Source organism: Pyrgilauda ruficollis, unplaced genomic scaffold (genome assembly GCF_017590135.1).
Source record: "Pyrgilauda ruficollis isolate IOZ18807 unplaced genomic scaffold, ASM1759013v1 scaffold16, whole genome shotgun sequence".
Classification (NCBI taxonomy): domain Eukaryota; kingdom Metazoa; phylum Chordata; class Aves; order Passeriformes; family Passeridae; genus Pyrgilauda; species Pyrgilauda ruficollis.
In genome coordinates, this window is record NW_024514764.1 from 1,131,336 (window position 1) to 1,150,069 (window position 18,734).

The following is an 18,734-nucleotide window of genomic DNA, read 5'->3' on the forward strand; positions in this document are numbered from 1 at the left end:
TAATAATTGCCTGAATTGAAATATTGCAGCATCCAGCCCTAGTTTTTGGTTGCGGGCAGTGTGACATCTGCAGGTTGGGCTGGCTGGGGACACTGGCTGCTCACAGTGGTACCTGAACCTGTATCTGCAATTAAATACAGGTCATACAGGAGAGAAAGAAACACCTGATTTAGCTGACACCTCCAGTATAGCTTTACACAGTCCCTGCAATGAATCAGAGGCTGCAAGTAATGTCAGTTGTTAGGTGACCTCAATCTCCTTTTACCTGGAGCCCATGAAGGCTTGTTTCAGTTCAGGAACAGGATATTTCCTACACAGCACACTCTGGCTGAAGACTGAGCATTTTCACTCCACCTAGAATAACTGCTTTTTAATCAGGCTGACCATATTTGCAACAGTGATAGCAATTGGAACTAGAGGTTTGCAGCAGCACTGGGAAGCTTTGAGGAGCAGAATAGATGCTTCATGATGCAGATAAAGCTTTTTCTCCACATTTTAAACCAAACCCGAGGCTCTGAAGTGAATTCTGAGGGACTTGACCTCAGCACTGTGATCCTTTGGGATCCAGGGCCTCGTTTGGAAATAACACAACCCAACGGAGGCGCGAAAGTAAAAGGTCTTAAAAAAAAAAAAAACGAAGAAATGTTTATCTTGTAACGTGGCATTTGTACTGAGTCCTTGCTGACAGTGTGGTGCAGCAAAGAGCTTGTCTTCCTAAATCCGTGCCAGTTCAAACATCGTCAGTGCTATTGTTGGACTGCTTTGTTTGAAAATGGGTCTGTTGGGTAGACAGCCTGGTTCAATGAAAGCAGCTGTGTAGAACACTTCAGGCTCTTCCTCAGCTTTGCTTTATTTAGGGCTGCATGAGTACAAGCAACAGGAAAAAATCCCATGCAAATACAGGATGTGATGTGGGCAGAATGTTCTCAGTCACTCAGGAGGCTGGCACACACCTTTGCTTCTGGTTTGTTTATGGAAGTGGCTGCTACGGGCTGCCTGTTTCCAATCTGTTTGCCCCAAGGAAAACACTCTGAGCTTCAGAGAAACGTGTGAAAATACAAGGCTTGTGGTTTTCTGGATGGGGACTGTGTGCAGTGGGAAGCTGAGTGTGGGCCAAGTCATCTGGGCATGGAAGATGAAAAGAAATCTGGAAAAATGCTTCACCGTCCTGCTCACGAGATGCTCATCTGGCAGCACTTACCTTCCCTCTGAGCTCCGGCAGAGCCCCACATATTAGTGTAGAGGGAATTTCTGCCTTTCCCTAATCTCAGGAGATTATTTTATTTGGTTGCATTCCTGGTTTAGAAGAGCTGGGTGTGTCCCAGCTGCCCCCTGTTCCCCCATGCAGCCCGTGTCCCTCCCACTGTTGGGCCATTCCTTCCACAGCCCAGGCTGGGCCTGGGAAGGTCCTTCCCCATCCCGTGCTGTGCTCTGGAGAAATCATTATTTCACAAATAGTTTTTCCATGGGATTTGCTGGCTGGGAAAATCGGGTTGGGCTGAGCCTGATTCCCTGTGGTGGGAATGCATTTGCCCTTCCCCTTCCCTCTCAGGGAGCTGATCATAAGGGCTCCCCATGCCCACGCTCAGAATTAATTAACACAGCTCGTTCTGGGTTATTGAAATCACCTGCCTTCAGCTTCCAGCTCTTTGGACATAAATCATGAGCTCTTTGCTTTGAGGAGAAACTGTTCGGATTTTGTGTTGGAAATTGCTAGCAAATACAGCCCATATTCTGTGTCATTTTTGTTTTTATTGAAGAGGAGAGGATGTGGCTCACGGAACATCGATGGACCCAGGCTGCCTTGGCATACACTAAGCAAGGGCTTGTTTTCATTGCAGTCAGCTAATGAGATCCTACTTTGACAAATCACATAAACACTATTAGAGAAATGAAATTTTTTATCTCACTCTTTATCATGAGTGGATTCAAGGTAAAGGCTCATATAGAGGTAATCTGGAGGGATAACTCTGAGGTAAAGCGTACCTAGTCTTTATGAAACCCTTATCTGTTTACCTTGTTTTGTTTCCCCAGCTCAAGGCTGTTAGCTGAGGTGACCTGTGCCATTTCAGTCCAATTACTTTCACTAGGCATGGGTGCAGGGAGGGTTGTTTTTTAGGCTAAAAGTGGTGAAGGCAGGCTGGGTTACTTCAATATCCTTCCGCTTCTTTAGAAGTGGAGTCACTTTATTCTTCTCCCTGTGTCAAAGTGCTCAGACTGGACCCTGTTGACCTCCTCGCTGGCAGCATTCATGAGGACAGAGTCACTAGAAGAGGCACTCCAGCTTATGTTTCATCCTCTTAACTTGCTGGTTTGGATGATGGGGACTGTAGACACTGAGGGTTTGCCATGCTGTCTCATCTCACTTCAGCTTTTTGGTTTTGGAGAGCAGCCCACCCTGCTCTCTGCTTCTAGGTAGTTCTCTTCTTCAGCACTTGGATGTTCTCCTTTTTTTTTTTGAAGCCCTTTGTGTGTTCCAAACCCCATGTTCCACTGTGAGAGCCTGCAAACATGTGGTTTTTCCCTCTGTGCAGCTCTTTGTCACCTGGGTGTGCAGCCCCAGTGTTCCAGCTGGCTGTTCCTCACCTCAGTGTCCTTGCACAGCCAGGCCACACATCTCCTTGTCTCTCCAAAATCCCTCTCCTGTTTCTTTTGGCTGGAACAAACAACAAACCCCCCATCCAGAACCAGTGGAAGGCAATGGAAAAATCCTCCTTGCGTCAAATCAACGCCTTCCTTTCCAAACTGAAAGCCCTTGGCAGACGTGGAGGAGCTGAGCTGTGCTGCTCAGCTGTGGCTCACTGACAACTCTTACTGCCATCACACCAGGGAGGGAATGGGAAAGGGGAAAAACTTAACTGGTAAAGCTTGCTGGGGAGACCTGGATGAGCCAGCCTGTCCCCATCTCTTGGGACACTTGCCAGCCCTCAAACCAGGGTGCTTGGAGCCTCCAGGCTCTGCCAGAGTCCCTGCCATGCTCTGCCTCCACCTGCATGGGCACAGACTGTCACCTGTTGTCCCCAGTGCCTTCAAACCAGGGTGCTTGGAGCCTCCAGGCTCTGCCAGAGTCCCTGCCATGCTCTGCCTCCATGTGCATAGGCACAAACTGTCTCCTGTTGTCCCCAGTGCGTGTTGCTTGCCATCTCTGGGTGAATCTTTTCTTGGGGTATTACCATGAAAAAGCCTTTACAAGCTCCATGGACACAGTCCTCAGCCTGTTTTGCCTCACAGCTCACATGAATCCATTAAGATGCTGCTTGTCTCTTCTCATATCAGTTCAGTGTTTTAATTGCATGAACTAGGAGCTGCTGCTCCAGTACTTCGTGGGGGAACTTCACAAGGCTTTAATAATTTGCTAAAAAGCTTTCAGGCTGCATTACCATCTGATGGCTCTCTGTAAGGAAGAGCCTGTGAGTTGAGAAACCTTCAGAGAAGTAACTCAGTCTCTGCAACAGGTAGTCCAAAGCTGCCACAGTTTTTCCTAGTGCAGGCAGGGAGCAGCTAAGCAAAATGGAGCCCACTGGGATGCTGGCAGGAGCTTGGCAGCTGTGAGCAGCTCCTCAAGGCACTGTGCTGGCAGCAGGGGCTCAGAGCCTCATGGTGCTCTCCTGGTCACCCCAAATGCCAGCTTCTCCTGCTGGGCAGTGTCCAGTGGTGGTGGCTCAGCCTCCAGCTCTGCAGCGTCAGCTTTCCATGGTTTAGTGCTTGCAGAGGGGAGAGGCGATGCTCCCACTGCACCAAAGAGACAGAAGGTGGGATAAAGGCTGCTGGATGATCTGCTGGCCCCAGTGGAGGAGCACAGCTGAGAGCTGGTGGTTCACAGGACAGAAGAGGTGGTGGGTGGGCAATGCCTGAGGGACTGGCCTGCTAAAGGCTGGAGGAGGGAAGACACCCGATGGTGCCCCGTGTTGGGAATCTCCCACCAGCGGTGGGCACTGGGGTGGGCACACAGCCCAGCTCAGCCCTGCCTGTCTGCCAGGGGTGGCTTTGGGGCTCTTGTGGGTTGAGGATGCCTTCCCAGGGCCATGTGCCCACCCAGGGCTGGCCTGGTGCTCCCACCAGCACACAGGGAAGGAGTTTTGTGCTTGGTATCACCGCTGTGCCGGGAACGTGACTGCAGGGAGGTGACGGCTAATTGCTGCAGCGAGTCAAGGACTGTTTAAGCAGCTAATTAATTCCTCCTAATCAGCCCTTGATCTGTTGAAAACTGCATGGCATTATCTCCTCTGCTGCAACACCTTGATAATTCCTGTCTGAATGGCCTTCACGGAGAACATATTTAAATAAACTCAATAGAGATTTCAGACAGATAGCAACTATAATTACCAGCTTGTACAAATTAAAACCGTGGTTTGTTCTGTTCTTTTCCTCCTGCCTTCGCTGCCCAGAGCTCCTGCTAATCATGTTCCTGCTGCCAGTGGCACGCAGGTCCCCGGGGCATTTTCTGCACATGCCTTTGGAAAGCCTGTACCTGGTGCTGGGGTGGGCTGATGTGGCTGCACATGGGCACATGCCAGCCTTGGGTGGTGTCATTCCTGTGCCAGGGGCTCAGTGCTGTCCTGGTGAGCTGCAGGAGCAGCCCCCACTCATCCCATGGGGTGGCATGCACGATCCTCCCCAGGAACAGCCCTGCAGTTTCCCCTCCTGCCTCTCCTAAGCTTTGCAACCTTCTGGAAATGCAGAATTCTTCTCACCTAGGAGGGACACACTCAGCCAAAGTGATGCAGGCTGTCAGGGTGGCCGCAGTGTCCACCTGGTGCTGCTGGTGCTCCCCTTTGGCACTGCCCTGTCTGCTCTGAGTGCTGCTGGCTGCAGTGGGGCTCGAGCCCTGAGTTAGCAGGGATAAGGTCAGGCCATACTCATTTCCTCCCCAGCCACTTGGGACAGCCAGAAAGGCTGGCTCCTCTGGCATTTGGCAAAGGTCAGCCAGCCCCAGTGCTTGCATTTCCATTCCAGCCAGCTCTGCTTCCCTGCCTGCTCTTGGGAGCACCACAGCCAGGCCCTGGGTGCTCAGGTCTATCTTTTTCCTCCCTGTCTTTAGATAAATGTAATGGCTGTGAGCAGGGTTGTTTTCCAGCATCCAAGCAGTGTCAGAGAGCAGAGAATGTCCTTATGCTTTAATGAGGGATTACAGGGAAGCAGAAAGGGAAAAATGGATTTTTTGTAACAGGAACAGGTCGATGCCTCTGGTCTCTGTGGGTGAAATAAGGGTAATATCAGGTTTTGTGCTCTTTCAGCAGGTCAGGAGCCAGCTGGGGCATGTCTTTCCCAGTGGGGGATGCTCACATGGAGCCACCTAAGCCCAGAGTCAGGGATTCTCCTGCCCTAGCACCCCAGGGGAGAACTTACCCCATGGCTGGCCTAGGAGAGGTCAGACTGAAGGAGAAATTTATTCTGTTGGAAGAAATTCCTTACTATAAGGATGGTGAGGCCCTGGCACAGGCTGCCCAGAAAAGCTGTGGCTGCCCCATCCTTGGGAGTGTCCAAGGCCAGGTTGGAGCAGCCTGGGTCAGTGGAAGGTGTTCCTGCCCATGGCAGGGGGTGGAATGAGATGAGTTTAAGGTCCCTTCCAATCCAAACCACTCCATGATTCTATGAAAATAAATTTGCTCAGGTCAGTTTTGTCTGAAGGTTTTTATTGAGCTGGGGCTGGATCAGCCATATATCCAGGGTTTGCCCTGTGAACTTGCATCCTCTTGGGACTGGGGCTCAGATGTACCCTGGAGAGCTCATTGTTCTTCCTCTGGACTTTTCATGGAATTTCTGACTTATGGACCCCTCAGCAGGCATCCTAGACCCCATAGGATGGGGGGAAAATCCTTCATGCTGTCAAATACTATGAGATAGGTATGTGAAGGGATAACATCCTGTTCATTGTCATCTTTTCTCCAACCCAGACTTGGATACTGACTATTTCCATGCCATCAGTTTGTCCAGGGCAAGGGCATCCCAAGAAGTGTGCAGAGCATCTCCCTGGGTGGATGAAGGGATTTTGCAGGATGTAGACACAGCCCCTCTACCCTGCTCCCTGGAAAGCTTGGAAGCAGACATTCACCTCAATCCTCCTGTGCCTCAGTTTCCCTTGATTTGAAAGGAGCTGCTAATCCATCCCAGGCTCCCAGGAGTGCCACAAGGCTAAATTCACCAGTCCCTGCACGTTTTTCTTTGGGTACCATGGTGATGGGGCAATGTGAGGACATAACATGACTGATTTGCATCGAGATGCAAGGTGTCCCTTTGTCCTGAGCCTTTGGGCTATCTGGTTTCGTTGCCCATCTCTGGGGCCAGCCAGATATAGCAATGGAGTCACATGAAACAGCACAAAGGCTCTAATTCAGAGCTGGGGCTGAGCAATTAAAATGTAGCGTGTTCAGAAAGCAGCTTCCCTGGATGGCAGACAAAAAAGAATCAATTTCCTTCAAACAAATACTAAATATTAATGAGAGGCCGTGGTCTGCCATGCACACAGAGCTGGAAAGAGCATTTCCCGTTGATCACTGCGGAGGCAGGTTCGTGAGATGAAATTGCTTTTTGAATGGTTGTTTCTGGCCTTTCTCGAGGTGGCTCGTGGTTTGCCTACCCAAAAAAAAAAAGAGAAGAAAATGGAAATGCTCTGCTTTTCCATTTTCTATCAGGGCAGGCACTGGGGATGTGTGCCTGTGCTTTCATTTTTGTTTACGCACTTGCCTGAGAGGTTGGGGAAATGTCTTGGATCGGTTACGTAGAAATCAGCCCCAAATTTACGTCTAGAAGGAAGCAATTCCCTGGGAACATCAGCCAGCTGAGCCTGCCCCCAGAATGGCCTGCCAAAGGCAGAACATGGGACCCAAGAGCATCCCTGGCTTTGCAGCCACATCCGCTCGTTGATTTATTTCAATAACGAGCATTGGGGGAAACATTAAAAAAATTACTTGCAGCCCTCACCAAGTATCCTAAAGTGAAAGGAGAGTGCTGGGAGCTTTGGAAGAGGAATTTTTTCTATTGCTTTGACCCTTGGGTAAGTCAGGAAACTTTGTATTAACTCCATTTCCAAACATGGAGTTGGAAGAAAAATAAAAATGCTCCTCTCTCTCCTTTTCCAGGGCGCACAGCCCTGACATGGGGCTTGCCTATGGTCAGCACAGTGCCCACCTTAGCTGGGAGGGCAAACAGCCCACCAGGAGTGAGTGCAGCCTCCTGGGAAACTGCTGGTCTCAGCCCTGATCTGTCCCACACCCGGCTGTGGAAGATGCTGGAAGCATTTTGCTTCCACCACACAGTAAATAATAACACGCCGGCTCACGATTTCATAAAGCCATTAAGGCTGCTGCGTAGCTGTGGGTCGATCGAGTGCTAATATTAGCTCAAAATGACTAAAATTAGAAAATTAGAACCCAGCCAGAACTAATTAGTTGTTCAAGGAATAGAACCAGAACCGGAACTAATTAATTGTTACTGCAATATCACCGCAGGGCCCGGTGGGTGCCGCCGCTTCCAGCCCCGCTCTGTCTCCCAGTGTTGCTTGGGATGGCTCCTGTGTGGGCTTGAAAAGGAGCCTGGGGTCCCATCTGAAGGCTGTGACAGCTAAATAAGAGTTGGCATCTCAGTCCCAGCTGTGTGATGCAGCGCAAACTGGGCTGTGCTGGGAGTGATCCCATCGCAGCCGTGGCAGCTGCTGCCTGAAGGGCTCGGGAGCACGACCCCTCATCCCGGAATTGCTGCCCAGATGTGCCTTTCTAAAGGTGAGGGTAATTACAGTGACCATCTCCCCAGCTCCCAGAAGCACACCAGCTCTTCCCTCTGATCCCAGTGGCTCTGCCTTCTCCTTTTGCTTCAGCTCTGCTGCTCTTGAGGTGCTCTTCAAAGCTCCCTGAGCAAGGCAGGAGCTGCCATCCATGCAAACGCTGCCAGAATAATTTCCAGGGAATTAGGAAGCTGGTACAGATAACTGGCAGGTGGCTGCATTTTTCCATCTGTGACTCAAGTCACCTGTATGGTCACTTCTTTTTACTTTCCAAAGGTAGTAATGCACCTTATATTTCTTTTTCCACTCTCTCAGCACTCAAACAGCAGCTCCGATTTTAGCAGCAGCGTGACGCACGGTGTTTTAAATTCAATTTAGAATACAAACTATTTATACCAGCCAGCAAAAGGCAGTGAAGCAGCTCTCTCTGTCATGAGTGGATTTGTAATTTCAGAGCAATCATTGCATAACTAATTGAATCAGCTCTCAGCATGTGAAATCAGTGCCCCTGCTTATCAGAGGTTTTCATCGTTCCCCCCTCCTGAAGGCAGCAGTCCCCCTCCACCAGCAGCACTTTGTGCTTCTGCAGCAGCCTGGGAAGAAAGCGAGACCTGCAAAGCTGCCTTTTTCTGCTCAAATTGAGCCAATAAATTACCAAATACATTCAGAGTAGATGAAGAGCTGGGTTGCAGGTGCCCCTGAAAGCTGCCCAGGCTCCGTGCGAGGGAGTGAAGTGCATTTGAAGCTAATCAAGTGCCAGCCATGTCTGAGAAGCAAATTGGTGCTGAGATGTTCTGCTGACTCCCACTTCCTGCTTCATTGCCCAGGTGTGCTCTCTCTCCTTGGCTGGAATTTCAGGTCTGATGTCTGATCCAAACCTCTGGCTTGGTGCCTGAAAGTGGAGCCTGAGAGGGGCCATAAATATAGTGGCAGCTTTCCGAGGGATGCAGGAAAGGTAGAGGATAAAGCAGCTGTAAGGGTTTTTATCAGCTGGGAATTGTGGGTCTAGATTTGGTGACTGGGGTGGATCTGGTTCTGCAGATTTTGGGAGCAGCTCCAGCCACCTGCATGCAGCAGCCCCTGGGGTGAGAGGGCACCTCCTCATCCCTGGGGTGGTTTGGGAAGGGACCCATCAGCATCTGCAGAGCAGGGAGCTGAACATGGCAACCAGGGAAAAGTGTGCTGTGAAGGATGCTAACACCTCCCCAGGGATGCTGGGTGTGGATGTGTCAGTCCTGGGCTGTCTCTGCCAGGCTGGGGTGGGTGAGGAGGGCAGACTAAACCTGAATGGCTACAAGTGCTGAGTGCTAGTGAAGGCTAAGCTGCTTAAAGTGGAAACAGTTCTCTGGGCAAAGCTGGCAGATGTTGTCGTGGGGAAGCTTGAGGGAGGGCTTGCAAACTTTTCTGGACGTGCAGAGGGAGGGGTTGTTCTGGACAGGTATAATCCCTGAGGCTGGCTGTGGGAGATGCCACAGCCCAGAAAATAAGAGCTGAGCATCCCTGTGGTGCATCCCCTACTCAGGGATCTGTTTTCCTTTCAGGAGAGCAATACTAGGATCCACAACAGGGACCTTGTTTCTGATGGCCAGGGGACAGCCTAAGCAATGCTCTCAGCTTTGTTGGACACATGTTGGAATACAAGCCTTGTATTCCCTAAAACTGATGTGTAGGGTATTTTCTGGTTTGTTTTTTTCTCTTTTTTTTGAGCCCGTTGAGCCTGTTGGAGCCTCTTTTTTTTGGTGCTGCTGGCTGATCTCGTGTGCAAGGGCATATGCAATGCAAGAAGGGCCTGGCACAGGTGGGAGAAAGAGCTCCCATCCCCAGGCTTGATTCAGCCATGTCCCATCAGTGGCCTCCACTTGTTTCTTGCACAAAGCCACACAGACAAAGTGTTCTGAGCGTGCGAGGCCAAGGCTGTGGGATTTGTGCTGCTGGGGCAGCGTGTTCCAGACACCCCAACCACCCACTTTGTTTTCCCTTGTCTCTCCAGGTAGCCAGATGGGAGCACAAAACACGAGCACTCAGCCAAATCTTCGGCTCTCCCCGTGCTGCCTGTTACTGCCTGGGTGCTGTGATCCTGGTGCTGAACTGTGTGCGCAGCCACTGGTAAGGAGCTCACCCTGCTGCTGTATATCCACGGAAAGAAATGCCCCTCTGGAGTGAGGGGGGAAAGGGACATTTGCTCAGCAGTGTTAAATCCAACCCCAGAGTATTGCTTTTCCATGGTTGGGTAACTTCAGGCAGCAGCAGATTTATTGCAGGATTTGTAATAAAGATGAGGGATGCAGCAGCATGGCAAACCCATCCGTTTCACCGGTCGTTAAGTGTCACAGGTTACCTTGCTCTGCTCCCTGGGGATGTTTCCTCTCTCCTGTGAGCAGCCCAGGTGGCAGGGCTGTTTACATAGGGTGGATCATATGTAACAGCAGATTTTTTTTTTGTTTTCTTGTAAAAATCATAAACAAAATTAAAGGTGCTTTTAAGAAGCCGCAGTTTCCTGTGCAGAAGAGCAGGATTACCTGTGCCCTTAACAATCAGTCTCTTGAAACTCTTATCTGCTATCTCTAAACACTACCTGTGCTAGCTAATAGTATTGTATGACTGATAGACCATACTCCATGGGAATATGTCCTTTAACGTTCCCAGTGCAGCAGAGAGGTTTTACTGCAGAAGATTTCCTCAATGCCAGCAATTTATCTGCAATCTGGTTGGCTTTATCTCCACTGCTGTTAGGAGAGACAGACTCACTAAATTCCCAGATTCAATTATACCAGGGTCACAGCTAATGGGTTGTTTAGTACTCTGGGTAATTTCCCAGGCGAAGAGTTCTCAGGTTGGAATTTGCACATGTATTTAAGAGCTCTGCTTTCCTGGAAATGACACCAGGACCTGCCCTTGCCCTTCTGTGTTTGTCCCAGCTACTGCTGATGGCAGAAACTAAAGAAAGCTTGCAGTGAACAAGGCTATAATCGAATGCAGAGGGCATGTGTGTGTGCTGCTGATGTCTTAGTGACACAGCAGGCTCAGATTTTGCTGGAGAATGTCTCGACAGTCTCTTGCACAAATTACATAGTCACTTGTTGTCTGGGAAGCAATGCAAAGCCTTGTCCTTGCCTTTAATTAAAAACACAGCTGGTGGAGGGACAATCTTCATTTCCAGTGGTCCTGCTGGCTCCTGGGTCAGCGAGGCTCGTGGGTCACAGCAAGGCAGTGAGAGGGAGCTGCTGGGAGAGCCAAAGTGTCCTCGTGTGTCCTGGCTCTGTGTCAGACTGCAGAGCCCTCAGAGCCCCACCAGGGCTGGCTCTGCCCTGTGCCATGAGTCTGTGGGGACTGTGGGACTCACTGGGTTTGGCTCTGCCTGTGCAGCCCAGCAGCTGGGCCCTGAAGGAAACAGCAAGGTGGATCCAGGGGCTGGAAAAGCCCCCTCTGCACCTTGGGTTTGGAGGAGAGGCTCTAGAAGATGGGGCAGCTCAGCCCCAGCAGAACACAGATGAGACAGCCCATCCCAATGGGCCAAAGCCTTTCAAATTATTGCAGTGGAAAGTTTATTTTGCTCAGATGTTTCCACGTGGTTGGGTTATTGCCTCCCCTTTCCTTGGTGCTGAAGCTGGCCTGAGTGATGACTAGCAGGCTTTGGAGGCTCTTCTGGCAAGGCAAGCCCCAAACTGTGGGAGGGATTGGGTGGTTCCAGGGTGATCATCAGAGCAGCAACTGCTGGAGTTATCCCAAAACACACCTGGGAGCCTCACTGCCTCCATTCCCAGCTCAGTGAGCCCTCCAGGGCTGCCCAAGGCTTATTGCTCCAGCCTGGAGAGCTTTTGCTGCTTGGCAAGGGCTCATCCTGCCCCTTACCCTTGCAGGATGATACCAGCCAGGGCCAGCCCAGGGTTCCTCTGACCAGAGGGGCTTCATATGACAGTCACTGTCATCTCAGTGACCAGTGATGCTGGGAGAGACATATCTAACCTGCTCTTGCTATTTTGCTTTTCCCTTTATTTTATTCTCTGAGCAGGTTTTCTGCTCCCTTGGAGACCATGCCTGGCACGGTGGCCAGGGTGGCTTGTGCAGAGCGTGAGTGCTGCTGATAATGAGCAAAAAGGCAGCCTCAGGGGTCCCTCCACCTCCAGTGCTGTAATCCAGCCTTTAAAACTCCTCTTTTCCTGCTCTGGGGACTTGTTACGTGGGTGGGGGCTGCCAGGGAGCGATGAGGAGCCCAGGGGATGTTTCTTTTGGTTTTAAAAGCCTCCTTCCTTTTTGCAGCTGAGTTTTTTGAAAGGCTCCAAGCTGGAGGCGGAGGAGGGGAGGGCAGAGCAGACAGAACTTTGGGAGTGGGTTGGCGTTTTAGCTGACAGCACCTGGGGGCCAGGATGTGTGGCTGCTTCACCACCCACCCCACACGGGATCTGTGCTGGGGTCCTTCCTCAGCCCAGCACCCTGATGCTCTCGTGCCAGCTTGGCTCCAAGAGGATACTTTGCCTGTAAGAAGAGGGATGTCTTTGTGCTCAGTTAAGCAATTAGATGTTTCCCAGCTCTCAGCTTCATTATCAGCCTTGGCTTGCAATCCAGACTGACCTGTGACCAGAGGGGACCTGCTTAGTCAAGTGCACAAGACAAGCATCCTTAATTGCTTTGGTGCAATGATTATTTTCATTACAACAGTTTCTTTCTGCAAGAAGCAAGGAACTTCCATCACCGAGGTTTTAATCTGTGAAAACAACTCGTGAACTTTTGAACTGTGTGCAGTTTGTGGCTGTTATCTGTGTGACATGGGACGTGACAACCTTCACTGTCCTCTATACTCACATCCAGTATCTCTCTCCCCTCCCTCACCACGTTGTTGGTATCTTTCCCTGCACCAGTTTATTCACAATTAGCCACTGGCACTGCCTCCAAACCCCCCTGCACTGCCTTTGGCACACCCTGGCACACTCCCCACCCTTGGGAAGGTACAGAGGGAGGTTCTGAGCCTCCCTCCTGAAGGGTCCATGTGCACACCTTGACTGGGGGGGCTCAGTGTGTGTCCCACAGAGGCTGTGCCAGCCAGTGCCACTGGCAGTGTCTCAGTGGCATCGTGCTGCAGGCTGGCAGCAAGTCCTGCATTGATACCACACTCTGGGTTCTGCCTCCTGTGTGGATTTCTCACTTGGAGCTGATGCTTCCAAGAAAATAAATCCACCCTGGGATGAGATTTTGCACAGAAAAGGGGTTGTTTGTCATTGCCAGGTAGTGCCTCTCGCCTTATGCTCAACCCTGTTTAATTTTGTGAGCTGGCACCATGAATGAGTGTGCTGTAAATGGCATTGATCCCAGAACCACAGGTTCCTGTGTGCAGAAGTGACCGAGGCTGATGATGGGAATTGAGCACGGCCTGACAGAGCTGGTGCCCCCTGTGAGCCACAGTGCCAGAAATATCTGATACCTGTTCAGGAAAAGCCCCAGGGAGCCAACAGCACCTCCTGCCCACGGCATCCAGATGAGGAAACCTCACAGCTCAGATGTAAGGCAGGGGGAGAAGCTGCCACAGCCCCCAGCTGACCTAAATAACACACTCACCCCAGTGCTGTCAGAAAAGCAAAGTCATTATTGGCAGAGGAAGCTGTGAGGATGATGACCGGGCTGACAATTGCCAGTGGTATCGGCAGGATGATTTCAGTGTTGTTGAGGTTGCTGTTTTCTAATGAACAAGATCTTTTGTTGCAGCTTGTGCTGCTGGGCACCGCCGGATGATTTTTATCCCTGTTGCCTCCTTTAGCCAAGAAGAACAAAACCTCCAGCACGGGGGACAGAGCGGCGCCCCACGCAGTGACTGTGGCACCTTGCAGTGGTGGCTGTTGTCACCGAAACCCCGGTTGCCTGTACCACTGCTGCTTCCTTGCTGCCTGCTGGCCCCTGGCCCAATTCTGCTCCAATTGTGCTTATCAGCCCCAGTTTCCAGGCTGGTTTTTGGGATCAGTCAGGGAGCACTGCTGGGCTGCTCCCTGCAGCGACCCAGTTTGCTGGACGAGGTCTTTGTCCTCCTTTGGAGGAGAGGGATGACAAAATACACTTGGTGGGGGCCACTGGGAGATGCTCCCAACAAGACCTAGAAACCTCAGCTTCTCTTTTAGTACAATATTTCTGTGTTTTCTTCCTGCTCCACGTGGCCTTTGGGGATGTGTTTCGTACTTGTTAAGTTTTCTGGTTGAATAAATCAGCACCTGATGTGCAAACCTGGCTGCACATCCTGTCCGTGTCCCAGCCAGAGGATCTGCTGCCCCTTTCCCTCACTGCCACTTTCTTCTGTGAACCCCCTGGTGTGACATGTCCATCCCCATAGTGCAGAGCCACTTTGAGTGATTTTCCAGTTCATGTGGTATTTTATGTGGCAGACAGAAAGAGGAGAGATTCGGACTAGACATAAGGAAGACATTTTTTATGAGGAAACACAGGTTGTCCAGAGAAGCTGTGGCTTCCCCATCCCTGGAAGTGTCCAAGGCCAGGTTGGGTGGGGCTTGGAGCAACCTGGGATAGTGGAAGGGTTTGGAATTAGATTTAAGGATTTTGGAACTGGCTTTAAGGTCCCTTTCAATCCAAACCTTCTGGGATTCCCACAAAGTACAAATAAGACTTTTGAGTGTCTGAGCAAGCACCTCTCTGTTTTTGGGAAGGGTGACCAGAACAATGCCTACTGTCTTGGCTACTGCTATCCTGCCAGGAATTATCCAAATCTGCCAGTTTGGCCAGAGCAGAGTTGAAGGATTTGGGCTTTTCCCAGCTCGTGCACAGTGTGTTCCTCTGGCATCATGCTTCAAACATGCAAGTGTGGGGAGATGTCAGAGGAAGCCCCATTACCCCATTTTCCCTTTGCAAAAGCTGGGGGCATCTTCCAAGCCCTGCCGTGGGGACAGCCATCCTCATGACAGCAGCCAGGGATGTGACCAAAGTAGGTCTCAGCCTCGCCACCCTCCCCTGTGCTGGAGGAGGGCTGGATGCTCCTCACCATGGCAATGGCTCAGCTCAGCACAGAATGCAGTTCCAGGTACTGGGACAAAGCCTGGCTCTAATTGCTGTCCTCTTGGATGCTGAGCTGCGCCGCCGCCTTGTCGTGAGCCTGAAATAAATGTTGTCACCAACGTGACTCAGAGGCACATGAAGGAAGGGACTGGCTTCATGACAGACTGAAATATGTCATATTTCAGGATACCAGCTCCCTAGCAAGGGAAATGCCCAGAACCTTGTCCTTGCCTTCCAGGGAGGGCAAAACACGGCCAGGGAGGCTCCCTCACCATCGTGGATGCTGCAATAATTGATGGCTCCGTGCTGCTTGTCACTGCCCAGCGTCATAAATGCTTAAAAGGTTTATTTACCAATTCTGAAAACTCCTGAGCGCATCATGTTTAATGCAAATACAGAGTGTGTTTAGGAAGATATAAACCATTCCTAGAGGGAAAGGCAGTCCATTGTCTCCGTGCAAACACCTCCCTCCCTAGCTCTAAGCCAAACAGCAGGGAACTGAGCAAGACATGCTGATGAGAATAACTAATGCAGGCCTGTCCAACCATGGAAAGGAAGGATGGGATCATCTGGAGCAGGAGAGACAGCTTTGCCAAAACAAACCATACCATGTGGTGGTTGCAAAACTTCCAGTGCTGATTCCCAGCCAGCCAGTTTGTGTTCTTGAAGCCACCTTTGTTCAATGTTCCAAGACCGAGTCAGGTCATCAGCATCGGACAGAGGAGCCCCAGGGATGTGAGAGGGTGTGAATGCAGCTCATCCAGAGCAAGAAGCAGGCTCTGAGGGCTTTGCTCTTGCTGTACCTCTTTCTGCTTTTCATCTCTCTGCCAATGCCTGGGATCCAAGTGGCTTCCAGCACAGCATTGCTGTCCCAGGTTTGCCTCCCTGAGGATCAGCAAATTGCTGTAAAATCCTTCCTGGTGCTGGTGCCCTCTGGATGGGTCCTGGCCAGACATGGAGCCAAACCCTCATGCTGTGAAAAGCACATCCTCCTCTGTGTGAGGAGAGAGCTGCAGAGCATCCCCAGGGAAGTCAGAGTGTGTTTGGAGTGCACAGCCAGGCCAGGACTCCTCGGGCAGAAAGGCACATCCCTTCAGGGGGATTGCTTTCCTCCCAAACCCAGGCAGTGCTGGTAGCAGGGACATGGATTTTTTGGCTTCCTCGTAGAGGAGACTTGTGTCATTTAAAAATAACCACCACGGAGATGATGCAAAGGGGTGTGCAGCTGCTGCTGCTTCACGGTGCAGCCAGATTTGCGTCTTCCCATCGGAAATGATTTTAAGCAAAGGCAGTGTGAGCCTGGTGAGCACAGGGAGCTGTGCTGGGCACTGGAGGAGGGCCAGCCCTGGGGACTGTGCCTACATCGCCCGGGGCCATGCTGTTGTTCCTCTGTCTGTGCTTGGCTCCTGGGAAAAGGAATTTCCCTGTAATTTCCAGAGTGTAAATCACCCAGATGCTGTGGTTTTGCTCACTTCCGAGCATATTACATTTATTCCATGTTTTGTTTCCTTGCTCCAATCCAAACTGATGATTAAATGTCTTGTTCTGGGATCCTAAAAACTCCTCAACAATAGAAAGCCTAGTGGGAGCAAGCTCAAAGTGAACAAAGGATGTCATCCAGGTTCCTAAGACACAGAGTTTAAGTATTATCCTGGGCTTGCTTGGTGCATGAACTTGCCATCAAGCCTTTGAAAGATGTGTTTCCATCTGCCTGGCCTTCAGCCATGCAGGCAGGACTGTCTCTCTTGGCTTTTATTTGGGCAACAGGGAAAATCCAGAGGTTTGCAGGGCTTCAGGAAGATGGACACCAGGGAAAAAAGCTATCCTAAGCCCTGCATGTAGCATTGTGGAAGCACTTTCCAGCTGAGGAGACCAGGACTGTGGGCAGGAATAACTCTCCTGGCCCTGACAGACAGTGGTGGCCAGAGGCACAGGAGAGCTGTTATTCCACTTGAATTTTAGCCTCCAGGGTGCTCATTAAAAAAAGGCTCAAAGTTTCCTACCTCATGTGTCAACAACATGTGGAGAAACACCGTGTAGAGCTCTGCGGGTCTGTTACCTCCTCCCGCATTATTAACGGTGTTTTTTTAATCACAGCATTGTCTCTTTTGTCATCGTGTGGGAGCCTTGTGCGCTGCTGAGCCTGCCAAGCCCTGCCCTGGGCAGAGCTCGGGGGGCTGAAGGGAGGGGTCACCATTATTCCAATCATAAATGAGTATTTGGAAGGTCAGACCCGAAATGCCTGCCCCAGCCTGGAAGGGAGGAGCTGTGCTCGCACTCGAGAACGCCTCGTCTCTCGTATTTTCCTTTTGCTGTTCCAATCCTCCCCCTGACTGTCAGGCTCCAGCCGTGAATCACTCCTGGGCACGTGGCTAACACATGAAAGCTGCAAAATATTTTGATGGAGGGGAACGGGGGTGGGAGCACGAGATAATCCAGCCAATTGTTCCCAGCCCTTCGAGTCCTGTGCCGAGGCATCGCAGCCTCCAGCATTTGCAAGGGCGTCTGTCCCAGAGCTCCCAGTCAGGATGAAAACTGGGATTTGGTGAATAAGGCAAAGCATTTGATATCACAAGTCAGTGGGACTGGTATTTCCAGGAGTGAGCAAGGGTTGTGAGTAGAAATAGCTGCCCCAGATCGAGCCCTGGCTCCTCGCAGTCTTCAGCTGATTGCTTCTCCCATTGGGAGGTTGAGTAGGAAAAAGGGATCTGAAGAGGGGACCTTGTCAGCAGCTTCCCAAAGCTCCACGTCTCCCAGGGAGACACGAATGATGTTAATTATGAATTGCTGCTTTTAACAGCCCTTGTTGTCTCCCCAACAGCTTCACAGAAGCCATGAAGAGCCAGCCAAAGCTGGAGGGCTGGGACTGCCACTGGACCTACTACTCAGGCTTGGCCATCTCGGCTGTGGGGACCTTGTTTGTCATCTCCAGCTTCTTAGCACTGGGATTCACCGGGACGTTCCTGGGTAAGCACTGAAAATCCAGCAGCTTTACCAGAAGGTGCATTTAATCCTTGCAGGGATCTCTTGCCAGGGCAGAGTCCTGTAGGACTTTCCTCGTCCTTGCCTTCAGGGCTGTTAGATTTGTCATTATGATACCAAAGCAGGACCCAATCCTGCTGTTACCACAGAGGGGATGGCACAGTGGTTTTATACAGCAAATCCCATCACCTCCAGCATCAAGCCTGGAGTTTGGAGCACAGCTGCTCATCTGCCAACTCCAACACCCTCCAGAAAGGGACCCCAAATTCAAGACCTCACAAGTGGCACTGGCACAGCATGTGTGAGCTGTCCAGCAGCCCTGCTCCGAGCACCCACCTGCTCATCACACGTGCTGAGGCAGGATGTTGTTTGCTCTCCCCTCTGCAATAAACCTGATGTTCGTTGACAGATCCTTTTATCTCCCGCTTTATGGCAGAAGGCATTTTCCACTGTGCCTGCTTTCACATTTAGAGCGTAATTCTGTTAGCATTGTTGACTTTGAAAACATGCCAGTATGTGTGGAATTCATAAAAATAAAGTAGAGACAGGAACAATAAATATCCAAGGAAAGGGGCAGCTCCTGCTGGCTGAAATAATCACAGCCCCAGCTTTGACACCTCATTTAGGCTGTGCTTTTGCAAGTGCTTTACAAACCAAATTCAATTAGCTCCTGTGGCGTCGCTAGGAAGAAGAGAGGGATGTAATAAGCCTTCCTGGTTTCAAGTGGAGTTGCAAAGAAATGTGTTGAGTTGGCCGAAATCCTGCTGCCAGAAATAGAGCTCAGCACTCCTAAACATGTGCCCTCACCCTCCTTTGTGTTGCCTCACTCCTGCCCCCTGTCACACACACCCCTGTCCCTCAGCCACCGGGCACCAGCATCCTCCAAAATCACCAGCAGCCCCTGAAGTGAGGCTGTGCCTGTGGAGACATGTCCAGAAGGGCCAGGCACAGGAGTACCCGTCAGCAAGAGCTGCTTGAATGCTCCTGAAGTTCAGCCAGATCTGGAGTTGTTTACGTAAAGCCTGATTCATCTGAC

The 18,734-nt window shown here is 50.9% G+C and overlaps 1 protein-coding gene across 2 annotated transcripts in view; it reads left to right on the forward strand.

The window, feature by feature from the left end:
• Positions 1 to 18,734, forward strand: part of PEMT (phosphatidylethanolamine N-methyltransferase) — a 43,094-nt gene that overhangs the window by 12,695 nt on the left and 11,665 nt on the right. For both annotated transcript variants that reach the window (XM_041462716.1, XM_041462715.1), the window contains exons 3-4: positions 9,714 to 9,829; positions 17,538 to 17,683. In XM_041462716.1, coding sequence (XP_041318650.1) covers positions 9,714 to 9,829; positions 17,538 to 17,683 — 262 coding nt within the window. The remainder of the gene's footprint in view (positions 1 to 9,713; positions 9,830 to 17,537; positions 17,684 to 18,734) is intronic.